Source organism: Nerophis ophidion, linkage group LG22, assembly GCF_033978795.1.
Source record: "Nerophis ophidion isolate RoL-2023_Sa linkage group LG22, RoL_Noph_v1.0, whole genome shotgun sequence".
NCBI lineage: Eukaryota > Metazoa > Chordata > Actinopteri > Syngnathiformes > Syngnathidae > Nerophis > Nerophis ophidion.
This window is the reverse complement of record NC_084632.1, coordinates 25632866-25655394: the sequence shown is the minus strand read 5'-3', so window position 1 is coordinate 25655394 and position 22529 is coordinate 25632866. Positions and strand designations below refer to the sequence as shown.

Below are 22529 nucleotides of genomic sequence, written 5' to 3'. Positions count from 1 at the left end.
AATTGATGAACTGGAAAGCGGTTCTGAAGAAGAGACGTTTTTTGATTCCCATCCCTAATCACTAGTCAATACTGCACAAGTCGGTTTATAAACTACCGTATTTTTTTGGAGTATAAGTCGCTCCGGAGTATAAGTCGCACCCGCCAAAACTGCATAATAAAGAATGAAAAAAAACATATATAAGTCGCACTGGAGTATAAGTCGCATTTTTTGATGAAATCTATTTGATAAAACCCAACTCCAAGAATAGACATTTGAAAGGCAATTTAAAATAAATAAAGAATAGTGAACAACAGGCTGAATAAGTGTACGTTATATGACACATAAATAACCAACTGAGAAGGTGCCTGGTATGTTAACGTAACATATTATGGTAAGAGTCATTCAAATAACTATAACATATAGAACATGCTATACGTTTACCAAACAATCTGTCACTCCTAATCGCTAAATCCCATGAAATCTTATACGTCTAGTCTCTTACGTGAATGAGCTACATATTATTTGATATTTTAGGGTAATGTGTTAATAATTTCACATATAAGTCGCACCCCCGGTCAAACTTTGAAAAAAACTGCGACTTATAGTCCCGAAAAATACGGTACTAAAATGATTGTTCATGTAAAATAAAACTTCTCAGTTTCAAGGTGTGGCGGCTTTTATTTTGCCGTGGCAGACCACCACAATCAATTACATGTTGGGGAAACTTTGGTATATCACCTTTGACCTTAAACTAGCTTAGCCACTTTTAGTGAAATATTCCTATTTTCAAACAAAGTCAATATGCTGTTCAAAGACCTGAACCAATCCATTGATGCGCCTAACAGCTTACTTGCCAACCATGAGACCTTCGGATTCGGGAGATGGTGGTGGTGGGGGGCGGGGGGAGGAGTTGGTGGTAGTGGGTGGTGTATATGGTAGTTTCCCGGAAGAGTTAGTGCTGCAAAGGGTTCTGGGTGTTTGTTCTGTTGTGTTTATGTTGTGTTACGGTGCGGATGTTCTCCCAAAATGTGTTTGTCATTCTTGTTTGGTGTGGGTTCACATTGTGGCGCATATTTGTAACAGTGTTAAAGTTGTTTATACAGCCACCCTCAGTGTGACCTGTATGGCTGTTGACCAAGTACGCCTTGCATTCACTTGTGTGTTTAAAAGCAGCACATATTATGTGACTGGGCCGGCAAACATTATGACAAACATTCAACTCTTTGGCATAAATACCAGCCATCGTGTTTGGAGGAAACCAAGCACCACTCATCACCAGCCCAATAACATAACCACAGTGAAGCATGGTGGTGGCAGCATCATGCTGTGGGGATGTTTGTCATGACACAAACTGGGACACTACTCAGGTTAGAGGGCAAGATGAATGCAGCATTGTACAGAGACATTATAGATAAAACCAATGCTTCTTATCTAAACTGATGGAGGTGCTGGAAAGAGGAATGGGCAAAATAGCCCAAGGATGTGGTGTGCCAAGCTTGTGGCATTGTATTCAAATATACTTGAGGCTGTAATTGCTTCCAAAGATGCATCAAAAAAGTACTGAGTAAATACTATGAATACTTATGTACATGTGATTTTTTTTTTTTAAATCACGTTTATTTTTAATCCATCCATTTCCTACCGCTTGTCCCTTTCAGGGTTGTGGGGGGGTGTTTATTTTCAATATGTTTGGGGGAAAAAAAGTACTTGTCACATTGTCAATATAGGTTTGTCTGAAGTATTTTGAGGGCAAAATGGATTTATTCATTTTGGAATAGGGTCGTAACATAACAAAATGTGGAAAAAGTGAAGTGTTGTGAATACTTTCCGGATGCACTGTAGATATCAGCATCCTCTAAATGGTAATAATTCATAACGCTGATTGTGATCCAGTATCAATTGAACAAAAACACAAACCATCTGTTTTATTTGAACACAAGAGAACATGACCAGAACAACACTTTCATTGTGAGCTATACAATGATACTTATACTGTATTTATTAACACAAGTCACAGACAGATTTCTTCTGCTGTTTACAAATAAACATTTCACATTTGATGCCCTGGTTCGCCATTCCTATTGTGCAGGGGGCACAAAAAGCACTGCCTGCGTTACCATCAGGCAAGAACAAACATTATTTGTTCCCTTGGGAGACGCCGTCTCCTCTCCACTGCTATGGCAATGAGCGCTCTCCCTATGTCCTCCAAAAATAGACGGCTTCTGTAGCACCTGGTGCTGTTCCATTTACAATCCATGGACGTAAAAAGTACATATGCATTGTAGCATGACATGTATATCTTGCGGCTCACCTGCGTGACTTTCATTGGCAGAAGTAAGTAAGTAAGTGGCACAGACCTGCAAATAAGGTCAGATTACATCAGTTGAAAGACATCCTTTGATACAAAAACAATGTACTTTATTTCAAATAGTGATACATTATACAGTGACAATTATAGTAAAGATTACTCCTTCCTTTCTTTTGGTATCTAAGAATACCAAAAACCAAAACCACAACTTACCAACATATAAATAAAGACAATACACTTCTCCCGTATTTTTCGTAGTATAAGTCGTACCTGCCGAAAATGCATAATAAAGACGGGAAAAAACATATATAAGTCGCATTGGAGTATAAGTCGCATTTTGGGGGGAAATTTATTTGACAAAACCCAAAACCAAGAATAGACATTTGAAAGGCAATTTAAAATAAATAAAGATTAGTGAACAACAGGCTGAAAAAGTGTACGTTATATGACACATAAATAACCAACAGAGAAGGTGCCTGGTATGTTAATGTAACATATTATGGTAAGAGTCTTTCAAATAAATATAACATATAGAACATACTATACGTTTACCAAACAATCTGTCACTCCTAATCGCTAAATCAGATGAAATCTTATACGTCTAGTCTCCTACGTGAATGAGCTAAATAATATTATTTGATATTTTACGGTAATGTGTTAATAATTTCACACATCATTCGCACCCCTGGCCAAACTATTAAAAACTGCGATTTATAGTCCGGAAAATACGGTATTTATACTAACAGAAAAAGAAATAACAAAGACTTAAAGCATAATTGTGCTTACCTGGTTTAAGTGTTCCACAGCCCCTTTGCAAGCATTGTAGTCCATTTTTTGACTATAATGAGCCGATGGAAATTTTGACAAGTTTATCTTACTTTAAACCATGGGTGTGAAACCCGGGTCCGCGGCACAAATTTGGCCCGCCGTGTAATTTAATTTGGCCCTTGAGGCAATATCAAATTAACATTAGAGCTGGCCCGCTGCTGTAACACCGCATTCACCGCTAATACTCCTACTTGCCAACCCTCACGATTTTCCCGGAAGACTCCAAAGCACATTGGGGGTGGGCCTTAAAGGCATTGCCTTTGGTGTTCTCTACAACCTGTCCCCACGTCCACTTTTCCTCCATACAAACAGCGTGCCGTCCCTGTCACATAATATATGCGGCTTATACACTCACTCAAGTGAATGCAAGGCATAGTTAGGCAACAGCCATACAGGTCACACTGAGGGTGGCCGTATAAACAACTTTAACCCTGTTACAAACATGCGCCACACTGTGAACCCACACCAAACAATAATGACAAACACATTTCGGGAGAACATCCCCACCATAACACAACATAAACACAACAGAACAAATACCCAGAAACCCTTGCAGCACTAACTCTTCCGGGATACTACAATATACAACCCCCGCTATCACCAAACCCCGTCCACCTCAACCCCGTTGCCGAAGAGAGCATTCAATTTTTGTTTAAATTTTGATATGCCACTGATATTTTTTGATTATTATTATTATTTGAAACTCGATTGTGCATGTCACTATAAAGTTATATAAGCCTTGCTTGTTCAATATTCAATGCAAAACTTGTTTGGGTCCCTATTAAAAGGTTAATTTGTTCAACCTCGGCCCGCGGCTTTGTACGGTTTTAAATTTTGGCCCAATCTGTATTTGAGTTTGACACCCCTGCTTTAAACATTCCCTTGCATGAACCTTCCCAGCCACACGTCCAATGAATGAAGAGAAGAGCTTTACAAACACTGGCTCTACTTGCAGGGTTTGCTTGTTGGTGCACTCTGCTAAAAGGTTTTACAAATTTTTTGTAATTTTTACAGAGACACACACACAAAATATATTTACATTTGCATGCAAAGGTAAATAAAGAAAAGTAAATAATGGCATCAATATTTTTGGTGAAACTGAATGTTTGTTTTAAAGTACAGTAAATAACGAAGACTCAACGCAATTAAAGTTAGATAACCACATAACCTATCTAGTTTATTTAGGATAGGGTGGCGACTTGTCCAGGGTGTATTCCGCCTTCCGCCCGTGTGCAGCTGAGATAGGCTCCAGCACCCCCCGTCACCCTGTAATGGAATAGGCGGTAGAAAATGGATGGATGGAAGGAAGATAAGATAGGATGACTGTAATCATCTCACAATGGGGTAATTGTGTGGTTGCAGTGTAGACACTAAACATATGTGGTGCCTTTGCACATATACACACTGACAATCTAAGGCTAGGGCCTAGGCTAAGACCGATTTTTAATTGTATTTTTTATTTTATTTTATTTTAATCTTCTATTTTTTTTTCTCCCACCCCCCCACACCCCTCCCCCCTTGTTTACCTGTATGTCATCTTTTTTGTAAGGGGCGCTGGAAGCCGGCAGACCCGTCAGCGATCCTGTTCTGTCTCCCTGTAATGTTTGTCTGATCTTGAATGGGATTGTGCTGAAAATTGTAATTTTCCTGAAGGAACTCTCCTGACGGAATAAATAAAGTACTATCTAATCTAATCTAATCTAATCTACAGAAAATGTCTTCATAACCACATTCACACACCTCACTGAAGCAAAACCAACCCACCACGGTCATTGATCACTGCATTTCAATCGTTTGTTGGCAGATTTTTCAATTTAAAAAAACAACAATGCAAAAACACTGTGTATGAATAATATGTATCTCACATTAACTAGGGTTGAGAGTATGGCTGGGCGATATTGGCTTGTATTAATATCTTGATATTTGTATGCCATATCGCAATATACAATATATATTTCCATATTTTGCCTTAGCCTTGAATGAACATTTGATGCATATAATCACAGCAGTATGATGATTCTATGTGTCTACATTAAAACATTCTTCTTCATATTGCATTAATATATGCTACTTTTAAACTTTCATGCAGAGAGGGAAATCACAACTACGTCATTTGACCAAAACTGTATTTATTTAAATACCCTTCATTCTCTCGCGGGTGACTTTTTAAATGAAAGAACATATTAGTACTGCTGCTACCTTTTGTAGCAACACTTCTGCTGTGTACTTTGCATATTGCTGTTGTCTGCTGAATATCTTCCCGCTTGAAGCCAAATCACCGTCAGATGTCGGACCCAATGCTGTTTTTTTGGGGCATTTATTGTTCTTCCTCCATTTGTGATCAGATTCGCACCTTCTCTCTCTTGTAATGTCACTCGCACCGCTCCGCTTGCACCACCTGCCTCAGCTAACGTTAGCCATGCTGCTACCTCTCTGCTCGGCGAGGGCGTATGACGCTACACGCGCGAAAGTATGTGACGTATGTAAGAAGGTGGGCTTGTTTTACGTCTCTGTGAGAAGGATAGACGAGAAGGAGTGAGAAACGCCTGTAGTGTAATGCCCGCAGCTAAAAGCAACTGCGTGAGAACGTATACTCGAATATTACGATAGTCATTTTACATATCGCACAGAGGCAAACCCGCGATGTATCGTTTATATCAATATATCGCCCAGCCCTAGTTGAGAGGTGTAATTACACCCTGAACAATTTTTCCTCGAATTTCGAAGGGAGACATTTCCATTCAGCATTTGTGGTAAAAGCACCATAAGATGTCAGGTTCTTGAGAATATTAAAATAAATGTTTTACAATGGGTGTCAATGGCAACCGAAATGGGGAAAAAGGGTCTTAGTGTATAGTAAATGATTATCGATACATTCTTAAATTTAGAATGAAATAAAACTGTATTTATTAAATACTCTTCATTCTCTCGCGGGTGACTTTTTAAATGAAAGAACATATTAGTATTAGAACATATTATATGTTTTACAATGGGTGTCAATGGCAACCGAAATGTGGAAAAAGGGTCTAAGTGTATAGTAAATGATTATCGATACATCCTTGAATTTAGAATAAAATAAAACTGTATTTATTAGAAATTTGCAAAAACTTATTCAAAACTATTTGGCCAAATTTCTGCCCTCTAACCTTCAAATTTAACTGACTTGTCAATGAGGGAAAATATAAAATGCAAAAAATGTCAGTTTTTGGGTCAATCATTCTTACGATATCGCCAATGAAACCAATGTTTTGATACACACTTGAATCTAGGGCTGGGCGATAGGGCCTTTTTCTAATATCTTGATATTTTTAGGCCATATCGCGATACCCGATATATATTTCAATATTTTGCCTTAGCCTTGAATTAACACTTGATACATATAATCACACCAGTATGATGATTCTATGTGTCTACATTAAAACATTCTTGTTCATACCGCATAAATATAGCTCATTTTAAACTTTGCAGAGAGGGAAATCACAACTAAGTCAATTGACCAAAACTATTCATTAAACAGTTATTAAGCAGTGGCACAACCATTCATGTCATTTCAAAACAGAAATCGCAAGATTGTCAGAGACATTTTAAAACAAGCTATTATGCACTTGTGTGCATGATGTCACTAAGATGACATATCAAAACAACACTAAATAAAAAAGCACTTTTTGTACAGAATGCCACTACAATAGTTTAATCAAATAAAGTGCACTTTTGTGCATGATCTCACTTAAGATATTTCAATAAGTGTCAAATAAAAATGAGCTGCTTAATAGGAAATCAAATAGTTTTCGTCCTTTGCTATGTGGTAGGTTACTGCGGACATTATCTCCTTTTGTTGTTGACTGTTTTTTTCATACGTGTTGATCTGGAAATGTTTGCTTGGGCATTTTGATGGTGTGGGCGTGTGGCACTGAACGGAGATGTTGACATGCGGAGTTTCAAGCACTCCTTATTCTCTAGCAGGGAACTTTTCAAATGATGCTACAAATTATTAGTAATGCTACTTTTTGTAGCAACGCTTTTGCCCCACATTTGACAAATTATGGTTGTCTGTTCAACATATTCCCACTTGAAGCCAAACCACCGCCAGACGATGGACCCCGTGCTGTTTTTCTTCGGAATTAATTCTTCCTTCATTTGTTACCAGATTCATACCTTCTTTCTCTCGGTATTACCACTCGCACCACAGCTAACGTTACCCATGCTGCTACCTCTCTGCTTCGCGAGGGCGTATACGTATGTGACGTATGTAAGAAGGTGTGCTTGCTGTCTGTGAGAAGGGGAAACAGGAAAGAGTGGGAAGAGCCTGTAGTGCCTGTAGCAGCTAAAAGCAACTGCGTGAGAACGTTTACTCGAATATCACGATATAGTCAATTTCTATATCGCACAGAGACAAACTCGCGATATATCGTGTATATCGATACATCGCCCAGCCCTACCTGAAACATTGACTTTTAAGGAAAAACGGGGGACAGTTTTGTATTCACAGCCTGTGTTGAATGTAGTTGTTGTGTTCTGGTCTTTTCTCCTGAATAATTTCCTGCCTATTGAGAAACTGAAGGGGCTTTTATTCTCTTCACAAGACCAATATTTTATATGTCCACCTTACTCCATTTCACACAGAAGAATGCACTCACCGCGTTGCATGTGGACTTTCAAGTATTCTCCGCGCACTCATGGCTGTTCAAACTCAGCTCACTGATTAACGGCCTGTGTCATTCTTTCCTGACTTGCGGCGGTTTTTAGCTCTTTAACAGATCACAACAATGTGAAGGACAATCCATATCCCCTGTTATTACTCAAACTTTTTTTTCCCGTACCTCAGTTCTTTTCGTCTCTCATTTTTCTCTGTCTTTTCTTTGTTTTCCATGAACGTATCCTTCCTAGAACCACACTACTCATGACTTACTATGTAGAAAACAACATGTGTGTAAATTACAACTTGCCTGAAATAGGTCCTCAATTGAGTGTCCATCCATGTGTATTCATCAAGTCCTTTAGCTAGGGATGGGTGTAATAATTGATTAATCGATCATTTAGAAGATTTGTAATCTAAAGGTTAAGACATGCACCTGGGGATAGGTTGATTGGCAACACTAAATGGTCCCTAGTGTGTGAATGTGAGTGTGAATGTTGTCTGTCTATCTGTGTTGGCCCTGTAATGAGGTGGCGACTTGTCCAGGGTGTAATCCACCTTTGGCCCGAATGAAGCTGAGAAAGGCTCCAGCACCGCCCTCAACCCCCAATGGGACAAGCGGTAGAAAATGGATGGATGGATGGATTTATCATGGAGCTAGAGAGGCAACATGTAGTTCATGACTTGACTGAAATCAGTCTGAACGCTGTGATAAAGAACAACAAAAGTTCTATTTTGGTTTCATCTGACCACATGACATTATCCCAATCCTCTGCTGTATCATCCATGTATCCATTTTGGTATAAACTCACCTCGTCGTGTTTGGAGGAAGAAGAATACTGAGATGCATCCCAAGAACACCACACCTACTGTGAAGCATGGGGGTGGAAACATCATGCTTTGGGGCTGTTTTTCTGCTAAGGGGACAGGACGATTGATCCGTGTTAAGGAAAGAATGAATGGGGCCATGTATCGTGAGATTTTGAGCCAAAACCTCCTTCCATCAATGAGATCTTTTTTAATGGTTGACCAAATACTTATTTTCCACCATAATTTACAAATACATTCTTTAAAATTCCTACAATGTGAATTCCTGGGGGTTTTTTCACATTCTGTCTCTCACAGTTGAAGTGTACCTATGATGAAAATTACAGACTTCTGTCATTATTTTAAGTGGGAGAACTTGCACAATCGGTGGCTGACTAAATACTTTTTTGCCCCACTGTATTTAACTCAATCATCTGAGCTCCACACTCATTAATGTGTTTCCCCTTGTCTCAACAGCCAAGAAGACATGTGCAACCACAGACTTTGCCTGCAAAAATGGACAGTGTGTTCCCGCTAGGTGGCGCTGCGATGGAGAACAGGAGTGTGCAGATGGTTCTGATGAGGCTGACGCAATCTGCAGTAAGTAGCTGAGCACACACGCTGTGACAAACGCATGGAAACAAACAACGTTAGAAAGACATGGATGTCAACATAGACAGGGGATAGGCCATGCACACAGTCTGGGAGGTCATTTCACACACAACACACACACACACACACACACTCAGTGTGTGCACACACATCAAACTCAAACTGCATATGTACGAATTGTTTAATCACACAAGCACCCCTAATTATTATACCTATTTTATATAAAAAAGCATAATTGGACACGCCACATTTATAAGTTTGTATGTACTGGATTAAATGATTTAATAAAATGTATACAGAATGTATTTTAATGTCTGGTTAAGACACATCATTAGAGGTTGCAAAGAGGCCCTTGTCAAAGAGCCTCTCAACGGTGCAAACTATAGCAACTACATTTTGTTGAACTATCTGCATTTGTGCACAAATTATAGGCTATATATGTATATTTATACATACATTCAAACTGTAATGACCAGCTGGTGTTAATGTTTAAAGTTTGTGTGGCTTGGATTTTATGTCTATTATTTCCATTTTTACAAACACACCGTCTGTACCTGAATGCTGATTGGCAAAGAATAAGGAAGTATTGTTGTGTCTCCGGGGAAGCATGGAGACGAAAGTGTTGTACAGGAGGCAAAACCAGTTGGAATGGTGCTGTTTGTTGTTATAAGATTCATCAGACTTTGTGTGATATATTCTGGGGGCTACAATACATTGTATTACTTAAATTTTAAGTATAAAAACAACAACCTTATTTGCAAGTATGGCAGCAATAAAAATGCTGTGGCGGCGGGCCAGATTCAATTTCATGAAGAAGAAACCCTGTGTGTGTGTGTGTGTGTGTGTGTGTGTGCGTGCGTGCGTGTGTAAATGTGTATATATACACATGTGTGTATTTATATATACAGTATATGTATATATATATATATATATATATATATATATATATATATATATGTATATATATATGTGTATATATATGTAAATAAACATGTATATATATATACAGATATATATGTCTGCATGTATATGTATATATATGTATTTATATGTGTGTGTGTATATTTACGTATATATATATATATATATATATATATACACAGATATATATGTCTGCATGTATATGTATATATATGTATATATACGTGTGTGTATATATATGTATATATATGTATATATATATATATATATATATATATATATATATATATATACATATATATATATATATATTTACAGTATATACACACATCTGTATGTATATGTAGATATACCGTATTTTTCGGATTATAACTGAGAACATGCCTAGAATGTTAATGTAACATATTATGGTAAGAGTCATTCAAATAACTAACATATAGAACATGCTATACGTTTACCAAACAATCCGTCTGTCCTAATCGATAAATCCCATGAAATCTTCTTCCTCGATGTCGCTTCTAAACAACTCCGCCAACTCCCAAGGTATGCGCCACTTCCTCTTGTTGTTTTCTCCTGCATATTTCACTACATACAGGTTGTAATCTGCAGTACATGATTTCCCTTTCGGTCCAATTTTTGTTCAGCCTTTCTCAGTTTTCATAAGTTACCGCCAACGATGAAATGATCAATTTTAATAGCTACGGCAGTACCATATAGCATTTAGCAGTTAGCTTTCCATGATCCACAATGCACTTCTGCCATGACCCTCCCCCGCCAAATTGTTATTGGTTGAGGTGTATGTGACGATTGCTGACGTGTGTGTGACGATTGCTGACATTTACTTCGTCTCTTCCGCGAATGAGATAAATATTATTTGATATTTTACGGTAATGATGTTAATGATTTCACACATATGTCGCTCGGAGTATAGGTCGCACCCCCGTCCAAACTATGAAAAAAAACTGCAATTTATAGTCCGAAAAATACAGTATACATATATTTATATATATATATATATATATATATATATATATATATATATATATATATATATATGTCTTGATTGGATTATCCAGAGAATAGTGCTCGATACCGTGGTAGAGCGCAATATGTAGATGTGGGAAAAAATCACAAGACTACTTCATCTCTACAGATCTGTTTCATGAAGTAGTCTTGTGATTTTTTCCCACACCTACATATATATACATATATATATATATATATATATATATATATATTATATATATATGTATATGTATATATATATATATATATATATATATATACAATATTATTCATAGTCCGGTGCAGCTAATATATGGAACAATATATTTTTCTTCTAAAATTAAGTGGGTGCGGCTTATATACCATTGTGCTCTATAGTCCGTAAAATATGGTGTATATATACATTTTAAATGTATATTTTTCATAGCTCAATTAGGAGACACAAAACCCTGCGCACAAGCTTTACGAGCACTATAAAATTTGCACAGTCGATCAGGCCCCATCTGTATTATTTATGTTTTGACCAATGTTCTTATTTTAGCCAATATGTACCTTAATAATAATTTAAAAAAACTATATATAAAAACTGTACTTATGCTTTAAATGAAGGGCAGGGCACACGCCGGGTCCCGCTGCTCGTTGAGCTTCATAATTAACATTCAAGTATGCCCACACGCACACAAACACAATGTTTAACCCACTCAGACACAGATGCTGTCCCTTCGGCACAAAGAGCTTTCAAGGTTGTTTGGATTGCATGTCCCAATGTTCTGCCTGCATACCTCTTTCTTGCAGAATTCACACCACTCTAGTACATTACTGCTAGTTGTTTTGTTCCACCTGGATCTCGATATACAGTTTTTTCATGACAACTACGGGTAGAAGAGACTTTAGTTGCATTCACCAAATGTGAACACGCAATTACAAGACCATTTCTTTAACTTGGCTGCATTTTTGTTTGTCTACACAATTTCAAGTCATATTAAAAAGTGAACAATGATATAACTTTATGTGTAGTGTTTGGTGATTCTAATGTTTCAGGGAGTATTGCTAAGGCCTGCACAGAAATAAATCATATTCAGTCCAATGAATCCCAGGCTTGTCATTGTCCATTTAATCATGGTTTTAGAATTACAAGCCAAATGGGACTTTTGCATTTGGGATTTTCAGTATACATAGTTGCACCATTTGGAGAGTGTCTGGTCTAAGTCAATTATAGCAAATATTGATAGCCTTCATTATACTTTAGTGCAGTGATTCTCAAACTGTCAAGAGTTGTGTATAAAGAGTGTGTGGCCAACTAAACAACAGACACCGACAGACAACAGATGAGTACAGTTACTGTCGATTTGGTATGAGTTTTTCTGACGAAATGAAACAAAATATGTCTCTGTTTAGTTCCAAACATTCTCCAGCTCATAAATTATCCTGGCTCTTATTTCGTCAAAAAATTATTTTGCGGCCGTATTTGACACATCAGGCACTCTAATACGCACTTGAAGGGCAATAAACATTAAAAACATGCACAAAATGACCAAAAAAATAACCAATTACCCTCATTTTGTCAAAATCTTCATTAGCCTTGTACCAACAATTACAGAGAAATTGTGACTTGTGGGTGAAATATGTTAACTGTGGTGGCTGTGTCCAATGTACTTGTACTCACTGTATGCAGGGTTTTTCCTGCGTTCAAAATTGCGTGGCGGCCGCCTCCATCTAATTTTGTGCCGCCCCAGCCAGAGCGATTGATATTGCTTGAACGCTGTGTTGATTGAGCGATTGATGTCGCTCTGCGGCAGCTACGTATTTAAATTGCAGTTGCAGCGTTGCACCACTATTGAGGCGATATATCGACAGCAGTGCACCGGAAAGACCTGAAGCAACTACCGAAGAAAAAACAGATCGAAGCGAGTTTGTGCCCGCTACTTGGTGCATAATGTTGACCACAGGTGGATTTCTGCCATACGGAGCATGATACAGAGGGATCACTGGACTCCTACAGAACACTCCAGACTGTGCTGTGAACATTTTGTCTCCGGTAATTGAACACAGCTTGTAGTGTTAGCCTCGTTTCCAAACTTTTCTGACTAACTATAATCATACTTGCCAACCCTCCCGGATTTTCCGGGAGACTCACGAAATTCAGCGCCTCTCCCGAAAACCTCCCGGAAGAAATGTTCTTCCGAAAATCTGCCTAAATTCAACGGAGCTGGAGGACACACCCCCTCCAGCTCCATGCAGACCTGAGTGGGGACAGCCAGTTTTCACGTCCGCTCTGCACACACAAGGACACGAAGCAGAAGAACGAGGAAGTTACAGCCATGGCGACGCCTTCTATAATAGAGTAATTCTATGTTGTCTGTCGCCATCTCCTGGTGAATGTTGGCTATAGCGTTATGAGGGTTGCTTTTTGATTGGCCAACGATTTATGTGGTGTTGTGCACCCGACGGCAAGTGACTCTCGCCAGTACGCAAATGGCAGAACAAAGGTTACTCAAATAGTGAAAGGTAAGTGTTGTTGTTGTTTTTTTTGTAACCAGCAAGCACAGTACAGTTAATAGAACAACTGTGTTTTTATTACTGTGTATTTGATAGGTGCGGTTTGAAAATAAAACTATTTATTTTATTTATATATGTAATATAATAAACGTATATAGCTAGAATTCACTGAAAGTCAAGTATTTCATACATATATATATATTTATACAAACATATATATATGTATAAATGTGTGTGTGTATATATATATATATATATATATATATATATATATATATATATATATATATATATATATAAATATATATGAAATACTCGAGTTGGTGAATTGTAGATGTAAATATACTCCTCCCCTCTTAACCACGGCCCGCCCCTAACCACTCCTCCGCTCCACCCCCGACCACGCCCGACCACTCCCGAAATCAGAGGTCTCAAGGTTGGCAAGTATGATTATAATAGATCTATTGATTTAAGAACTTATTAGAAGTTTGTAAAGGATCAGGTAGAGTTTCATGACGGTACAGATTCTATCTGTACCAGTCAATCATTGACTGGTAGTCAACTAAAAGGAGTTACCCCAAGAAAGCATTACAAGCAAGTCGTTTTTATTTTTAAAAAAGTTTCCTCCGTGTTATGTTTTTAGCGTTGCAGATGTGCCAGGAAAAATCAGCCACTTCTTTATAAAGTGATCTCGCAAGTAGGAAAGTCAAGAGTCCAGTTGAAACAGAGCAGAGAAATTAACGTAACAGGCAGTTAATATTTAGTAATTCATGGTGGTGACAACATTTGGAAATGTTTGTCCACAGAGCGCTTAAAGCTAGCTTCAAAATTTTCTGAGTGTCTCAAGCAAAAATGGCCCCACCACACAAGTTATGAGCCATCAATCTCTTATGCAAGTGCTTAGGGCCGAACGCAAGGCCCTTAGGCCAGATCTGGCCCGCAAACACCTGGATATGACATGTGTCAGTAAAGTACTTAATGTTTTCTCACTAAATGTAATGGATTGTTTTCATTTTGACAGAAAAAATATATTTACTGCTAGAAATTGCATGCCTTTTAAACTTTAATAGTATCCAATACTGCAACAAATATTACAGTATATTATCATACTTTCCAAATATTTTTTGTCCGAAGAAAAATATACTTAAATATCTGCTTGACTTACGATTTAACAGCAAACTACCCATCAAATTAATAAAAACTACAATACATTTCACGGTGTTCTTTACAGCATATTACTGTAATTTGAACAAAACTATCATGTTTTTGCATTAAAAGTCTGACGCATGGTCAGTATTTTCTCAATTTGATCCAAGAAAAACCCTGGTATGCATCACTCATTATGTATTATTCTAATCGATACTTCTTTTTTGTAACATGCTAAGTGAAAAAATGTTATTTTGTAGTTACTTCCCCATATTCCTGCACAATAACTCAGTTATGTTAACACTGGCGATCACAAGAGAATATGGAGTGATTGTTGGTCCTGAACATATCTTGCTTTATTCGTTATTGACACATTTATTGCCACTTTATGTTGTATATTTTATATGGGAGATTTCCAGTTCACTTTATTATCTATTATTACACACAAAATGTGGTTTATTTTACTCGTTCAATGTCCGTCTTTTTGTATTTGTGTTTGACTTTCTCTTCTGCTGTTACCGACTTGCATTATTTTAGTTTTATCAAGATTCAAAGAGTCTGTTCTCGTCAATCCCTCTCATTAATGTATTTGTTTCTTCTGTTATTTGTATTAGTTTCTGTGTGTCCTGTCCTGAACAAAACGCAAACGTTGTGTCGTGTGTTTACCTCGCACAAGACGTTGTAGTTGGTGGCTCTACAGCAGGGGTCGGGAACTTTTTTGGCTGAGAGAACCATGAACGCCAAATATTTTTAAATGTATTTCCGTGAGAGTCATATAATATTTTTAACACTGACTACAACTGTCAGGTTCAAACATTGATGACATCTATTAAACAGACAAGAAGCAAGGAATTAAACAGAGATTGGATTCAATTTAGCTCAATGAGGAGAAACGCGTAGACCTGTACACATGTACAGTGTCGTCCTACGCTCTGACAAGAGGATTTTACACCTCCTCTTTCATTAATGCGACTTCTTGAACAGGTGCGATAGAAACGGATGGATGGATTAAATTGCATGATAATGTTTTATATTTTGAACGTTATTTTTAACACTGTGATTACCAGCAGAATTATGAATTACTTATTGTGTTAAGCAACGTCAGCTAAGATTTATCTGAAAGCCAGATGCGGTCATCAAAAGAGCCACATCTGGCTCGAGAGCCTTAGGTTCCCTCCCCCTGCTATAGTGTTAATGGCCAACCTTCAATTACCGTACTTGTGGGGAAAACGATGTAAAAGCTTTCCACAATTCTCACCTACAGAGCAGCCTCATGCTGCACAAAAGGGCATTTTTACTTTCCAAAAACTAACAAGGAAGTACCGCAAACACACAGGATCAGCTTAAAGTTGGTCGTAGTCTAGGCACCCAGTAGTCACATGATTGCCTTTTGACCAATCATTGAGAAGATTGCCTGATACTGAGTTGGCCATTCTCTTTTTGTACATGACTCTGAAGGCTGTGGTACGTGGGCTCCATCTCGTGGTACGCCGAATAAGTTTGTAAATATGTACTGTATATGGAGCGGCATTGTTGATTATGTTTATGCATTGTGCGTAATGTTACAGTGGCCAAACATATGAAATATACTTGTTGCATTAAACATCTGCCTTGTTTTTAATGATTCCTGGACCTTTTATTCTTCTGTATTTTAATGTTGGCCATTATGGGGGTACTTGGAGAGCCGAGTGTTTTCCGAGGTTATATTTAATGAAAAAGGTTTGAGAACCACTGCTGTAGTGCAGAAACGTAATTCAAGGTCCTCAAATAAGTCCCATCTAACAGTTTCATTCAAAAGCTGACTGCTGCAAATATAAAAGAAAAAATAAGGTCAGACGCTGCGATAAAGGTTCTCCTCCACGTTGGTCAGGGATTATTCAGCACTGTGGGGACATGGATTTGAGAGCAATATATTTCTTTTGCATAACCCTGCCATTTAATTGATTGTCATTGAAGGGCAACAGAAATAATAAAACATATTAAATCCGAAAGTTATTATTCTGTCAAATTATTTTTATGCCGTATTTTTCGGACTATAAGGCGCACTTAAAATCCTTTCATTTTCTCAAAAATCGACATTGTACCTAATGTACGGAATAATTGTGGTTTTGCTAACAGACCTCAAAGCAATTTTATTTGGTACATGGTGTAATGATAAGTGTGACCAGTCACACATAAAAGATACATGTGGACTGCAATATGACGCCAGTAAACACCAAAACTTTTAAATGTTCCATTGAAAATAACAAACATTACACACGGCACTCAAAAATCTGTCAAAATGTTTTAGTATGACTTTGAAGCCGCACCGCCTGATGGATTGTCGGCCCATTTTGGCTGCCGTAGTCAGAGATACAATTATTACTATGCATGTTTTTCATATCAGTGTGAATTTACTGTTCTGATGTTTTCATATCCGACCCAGGCCTCTTTTGTATGTGAAAATACATCGGAAAAGTGTGACATGCGTTCTCCCACGCTCAGGTCACATTCATCTGTCCGGGACGTCATCAAAAAAACAATAAGTGTCATAACTCCGTCCATCCATCCATTTTCTACCGCTTGTCCCTTTTGGGGTCGCAGGGGGGTCGCTGGAGCCTATCTCAGCTGCATTCGGGCGGTAGGCGGGGTACACCCTGGACAAGTCACCTCCTCATCGCAGGTTGTATTCACCAAAATAGACGGTTACAAACTAAATAGTTGACAATGAAACAGAGAACTGGACAAATAATGCTTTAGGAACTCACGTGAAGGTTCCAATCCTAGTGTCTCAGACTGCTCACCCATAGACACGCTCTTCAAGCAGAAATCGAAGCAAAACATCACGTAAAACTGCGAACCAAAATACTTGTCCTCGTCCTTCATGATATTCTACGCGCAGTAATTTGACTCAGAAAATGTTTACTTTGATTGTACAAAATCCTTGAAATTGAAACAAATGCGCCGGTACTGAGATTTTTTTTTTTTAGTCTGTCCTTTCTATTTCATTTTCTACTGCTTGTTCTTGTTACTCTCAGAGTCTCCAAGCCGCTCAGGCAAATCACATTGTCTAAAAATGCATTTTCCAATCGATAACGTGATAATATATATATATATATATATATATATATCTTGATTGGATTATCCAGAGAATAGTGCTCGATACCGTGGTAGAGCGCAGGGAACCCCTCATGAAAGAGTTCTGTAGAGATGAAGTAGTCTTGTGATTTTTTCCCACACCTACATATATATATATATATATATATATATATATATATATATATATATATATATATATATATATATATATATATGGGCCAAATTATTTTAACCCAATGCGGGTCGAAAAGTTTGGGGACCCCTGGGCTAGAGTGTAAGTGGTGTTTACTTCTGTAAACACTGCAGTGTGTGCGACGTCAGGTTTGCATGCAAGTCGAATTGCATTCACATTACAAATCTATTATTTTTTTACAATGTGAATGGCCACATAAAAAGATGGGATTTGACAAAAAAAAAAATCTGAATTGGACATCCGACCCTGCAGTGTGAACCTAGAATGTATGGGTTCGGAGGTACTGAAATTTTAATCTCGATAGCTCATTAAAGATATTTACTTTTCAGAGTTTACCTCATACAACCTGTATTTTCTCCTCAGATAAGTCACAGAACTGAGCAGAACTGTCTTATCACACAACTTCATATGGCTGTGACCACAGGCCATCTGTAAGATTTGCAAGTTTTACTAGCATGAGGTGATCAAAGAGTCTTTTGAAGATTGTCATAATAATAATTTTGATTTGCAAATGGTGTGTCTGTATGTGTTCATTCCTGCAATATATGCTTGTGTTTTATATTCATTCCAAAGTTGAATCGTGAGTCATTTTAGAGTTCAAATACAGATTAGTCGATGTGTAGTTAAGTACTAACATATCTTACCAAGGTCAGATGCTGCCAGTGTTGACATTCACAGTCTTGTAAAAAAAATAGGACACTCCATCACGGTTATTGACATTTGCGGCACACCCTGTGGGTTGCGCTTAAAATACTTTATATAACATGGTAGCATACTTGTAATATAGATAATCAAATGTTTAATCATTAGACAATTGGTTAATGACATATGAAAAAATGTGTTGTACTACTTTTTTACCAATCTTGATCAAATTTTACAGACTTACAGTCCCTGTAAAGTTCCAATTTGAATCAAGTAGTGTTGTGATTAGGGGAAGGATAATTTCTTTACATTTTTTTAATCATACTTTTGTGTGTGTTCATGTGTTCCATCCATCCGTTTTATACCGCTTGTCCCTTTTGCTGGAGCCTATCTCAGCTGCACTCGGGCAAGTCGCCACCTCATCACAGGGGCAACACAGACAGACAGACAACATTCACACACACGAGGGCCAGTGAGCTGGTGTTACCTGTGCTGTAAAGTTGATGTACATATATATATATATATGTGTATATATATATATATATATATATATATGTGTGTATATATACCGGAAGTATGTGCACGTGACGTCACCGGTGTGAGGGCTCCTCACATCCTCACATTGTTTATAATGTGAGCCACCAGCAGTAAGCGCAATTAAAACCGACCAAGCGACAATTTCCTCATTAATTTAAGCGAGGATGAAAGATTCGTGGATGAGGATATTGATAGTGAAGGACTAGAAAATAAATAAATACCGCTTTCCACCAACATCATTCTTCTTTATAGTCTCCATTATTAATTGAACAAACTGCAAAAGATTCAGCAACACAGATGTCCAAATTACTGTGTAATTGCACGACGAAAAGAGACGACTATTAGCCGTGTGTGGTGCTGTACCAGTATGTCCCCTCCAACCCGAAACATCACAAACACACGTCATCATACGCGTCATCATTCCGCGACGTTTTCAACGAGAAACTTCGCGGGAATTTTAGAATTGCAATTTAGTAAACTAAACCGGCCGTATTGGCATGTGTTGCAGGGTTAATATTTCATCATTGATATATAAACTATCAGACTGCGTGGTCGGTAGTTGTGAGTTTCAATAGGCCCTTAAGCGTCTGCTCTGTCCACTCTGCTGTACAGTCACCACTTTGTAATCTGAGTTCAGCTTAAGTAAAGCCTTTGATTGCATTGATTTGCCAGGGTGGAATCGATGCGCTGATCCCTGAAACCTCTGGTTGACTGCTGATTAACTAAAGACTTAAGGTAATGCCTCTGAAAACAACACGGAGAGGCCAACACAGCCAAAATCTGTAATTAAACACCTCGAAGATGATATCTGTCTATTACCTGACACCTGTCACATATACAGCTGTCACATATACTGTAATATTCCATCCATTTTCTACCGCTTATTCCTTTTGGGGCCGCTGTGGTGCCTATCTCAGCTACAATCGGGCGGAAGGCGGTGTACACCCTGGACAAGTCGCTACCTCATTGCAGTATATTGTAATATTGTACATGGTAATTGTTATATATTATATATATGATATAAACATCATTATATATTATTATTAGATTAGATAGTACTTTATTTATTCCGTCAGGAGAGTTCCTTCAGGAAAATTACAATTTTCAGCACAATCCCATTCAAGATCAGACAAACACTACAGGGAGACAGAACAGGATCGCTGACGGGTCTGCCGGCTTCCAGCGCCCCTTACAAAAAAGATGACATACAGGTAAACGGGGGGGAAGATTAAAATACAATTTAAAAAATCGGTCTTAGCCCGGGCCCTGGAGTGGGGGTGCAGACTGAGGCCAAGGGAAAAAAAAAACAACTCATAGCCATGGTACACATCCCTCTTACATGTGTGTAAGAGGGAAACATCAAACATCAAAGAACACAGAAAACATTAAAGACATTAAAGCAGCAGATACAACCAGACACTTCTACATACAGCTATGAATAAAAAGTAAAATAAACATATACACTGTGGTGGCCTCTGCGGTGTACTATGTAAATATTAAGTACATATGTTATATTTTGCATCGCCATATTTTGTCTATTTATACCTGCATTGTCCTTCCCAACGTTACACTTTCCATCATTGTAACTGAGCTACTGTGTAACGACTTTGGGGCATTGTGATGCGGTTGCGTTCTCTCTGGATGCAGTTCAGGCTTGGACACAGTGTAAAAGTAAGAAATAATGATTTATTTAAACTAAAGAACAGACTATGAACAGAAAACGTGCACTAAGCACAAAAGGCAAAACAAAGAGCTAGCTTAAGAGCTAGAAAACACAAAAAGCTTAGCGCGGAAGCTTGCAAGTACGGACCAGGGTATCAAAGTTGTCACTGTTGTGAAACACAAACTAGGAGGCGAGAATGAGAAAACAAAAAAGGCAGGCTTAAATACAGGCAGTGATTAACAAACACACGTGCGCGTCAGGAGCAAGTGAAAGGGGAAAACAATAAGCAACCATGGAAACAAACTGAGAAGTGCACCAACAAACTCAAAAATCTAAACAAAATATGACCCGGGCAGCGGATCATAACATACTGTGTGGAAAAATGTCCCTTGTCCCTTGTATGCTTCTGAAACTTCCATCCATCCATTTTCTACCGCTAATTCGCTTCAGGGGGTGCGGGGGGTGCTGGACCCTACCTCAGCTGCATTCGGGCGGAAGGCGCGGTACACCCTGGACAAGTCGCCATCTCATTGGAGGGCCAAAACAAATAGACAGAAAACAGTCACACACTAGGGCCAATTTAGTGTTGCCAATCAACCTATCCCCAGGAGCGTGTTTTTGGAGGTGGGAGGAAGCCGGAGTACCTGGAGGGAACCCACGCAGTCACAGGGAGGACATGCAAACTCCACACAGAAGGATCCCGAGCGCAGGATTGAACCCAGGACTACTCAGGACTCCTCTTCCACTGTGCTGCCCTACTGAAACTTAATTAAGTTGAATAGCTTAACAGAATAACAATATTACTTATTAACCATTTCGATTTCTTCGGTATTCTCTGTGTAATTCTAATACAATAATTCTCCCGAAATGCAGACGGACTACTCCGGACAAGGCGTGCAGGTAAAAAATTATTTATTCTTCAGGAAATCAAAGGAGTACACAAATAGAAAGCGAGCCGACAGAACAACGTGCCTGATCGCACTCGAAGCTAAACTAACACTGAGCCTAGACCAGAGGTGGGTAGAGTAGCCAGAAATTGTACTCAAGTAAGAGTACTGTTACTTTGGAGATTTATTACTCAAATAAAAGTAAGGAGTAGTCATCCAAATATTTACTTGAGTAAAAGTAAAAAGTATGTTGTGAAAAAACTACTCAAGTACTGAGTAACTGATGTGTAACCTGTTCGTTTATTGATTACGGCAACAAATAATGCACAAAAACATAAAAATAGCAATGAGCAAATTCAGGGCCAGGAATATCTCTTAAGCAACTAAAAAAATAATATATATTAAATAATAATACATTAAAATAAAATAAAAATAAGGCAAATTGAGCCACAATAACTTAACAGCACCATAGGCTCAGTAGGCATTCATTGATTGATTGATTGATTGATTGATTGAAACTTGTATTAGTAGATTGCACAGTACAGTACATATTCCGTACAATTGACCACTAGATAGTAACACCCCAATAAGTTTTTCAACGTTTATCAATTACTTAATAAATGACCAAGTCGAGGTGATCTACCTCATATATACATACACACACATATCCTATATATGTATATATATATATATATATATATATATATATATATATATATCCATCCATCCATCCATCCATTTTCTACCGCTTATTCCCTTTTGGGGTCGCGGGGGGCGCTGGCGCT

At 38.1% G+C, this 22529-nt stretch overlaps 1 protein-coding gene across 1 annotated transcript in view; it reads left to right on the top strand.

Annotated features, from left to right (window-relative positions):
- The first annotated feature begins 2273 nt into the window (after positions 1 to 2273).
- LOC133540966 (low-density lipoprotein receptor-related protein 8-like) overlaps positions 2274 to 22529 on the top strand; it is a 193804-nt gene continuing 173548 nt past the window's right edge. The window contains exons 1-2 of the mRNA XM_061884050.1: positions 2274 to 2316; positions 9039 to 9161. Coding sequence (XP_061740034.1) covers positions 2274 to 2316; positions 9039 to 9161 — 166 coding nt within the window. The remainder of the gene's footprint in view (positions 2317 to 9038; positions 9162 to 22529) is intronic.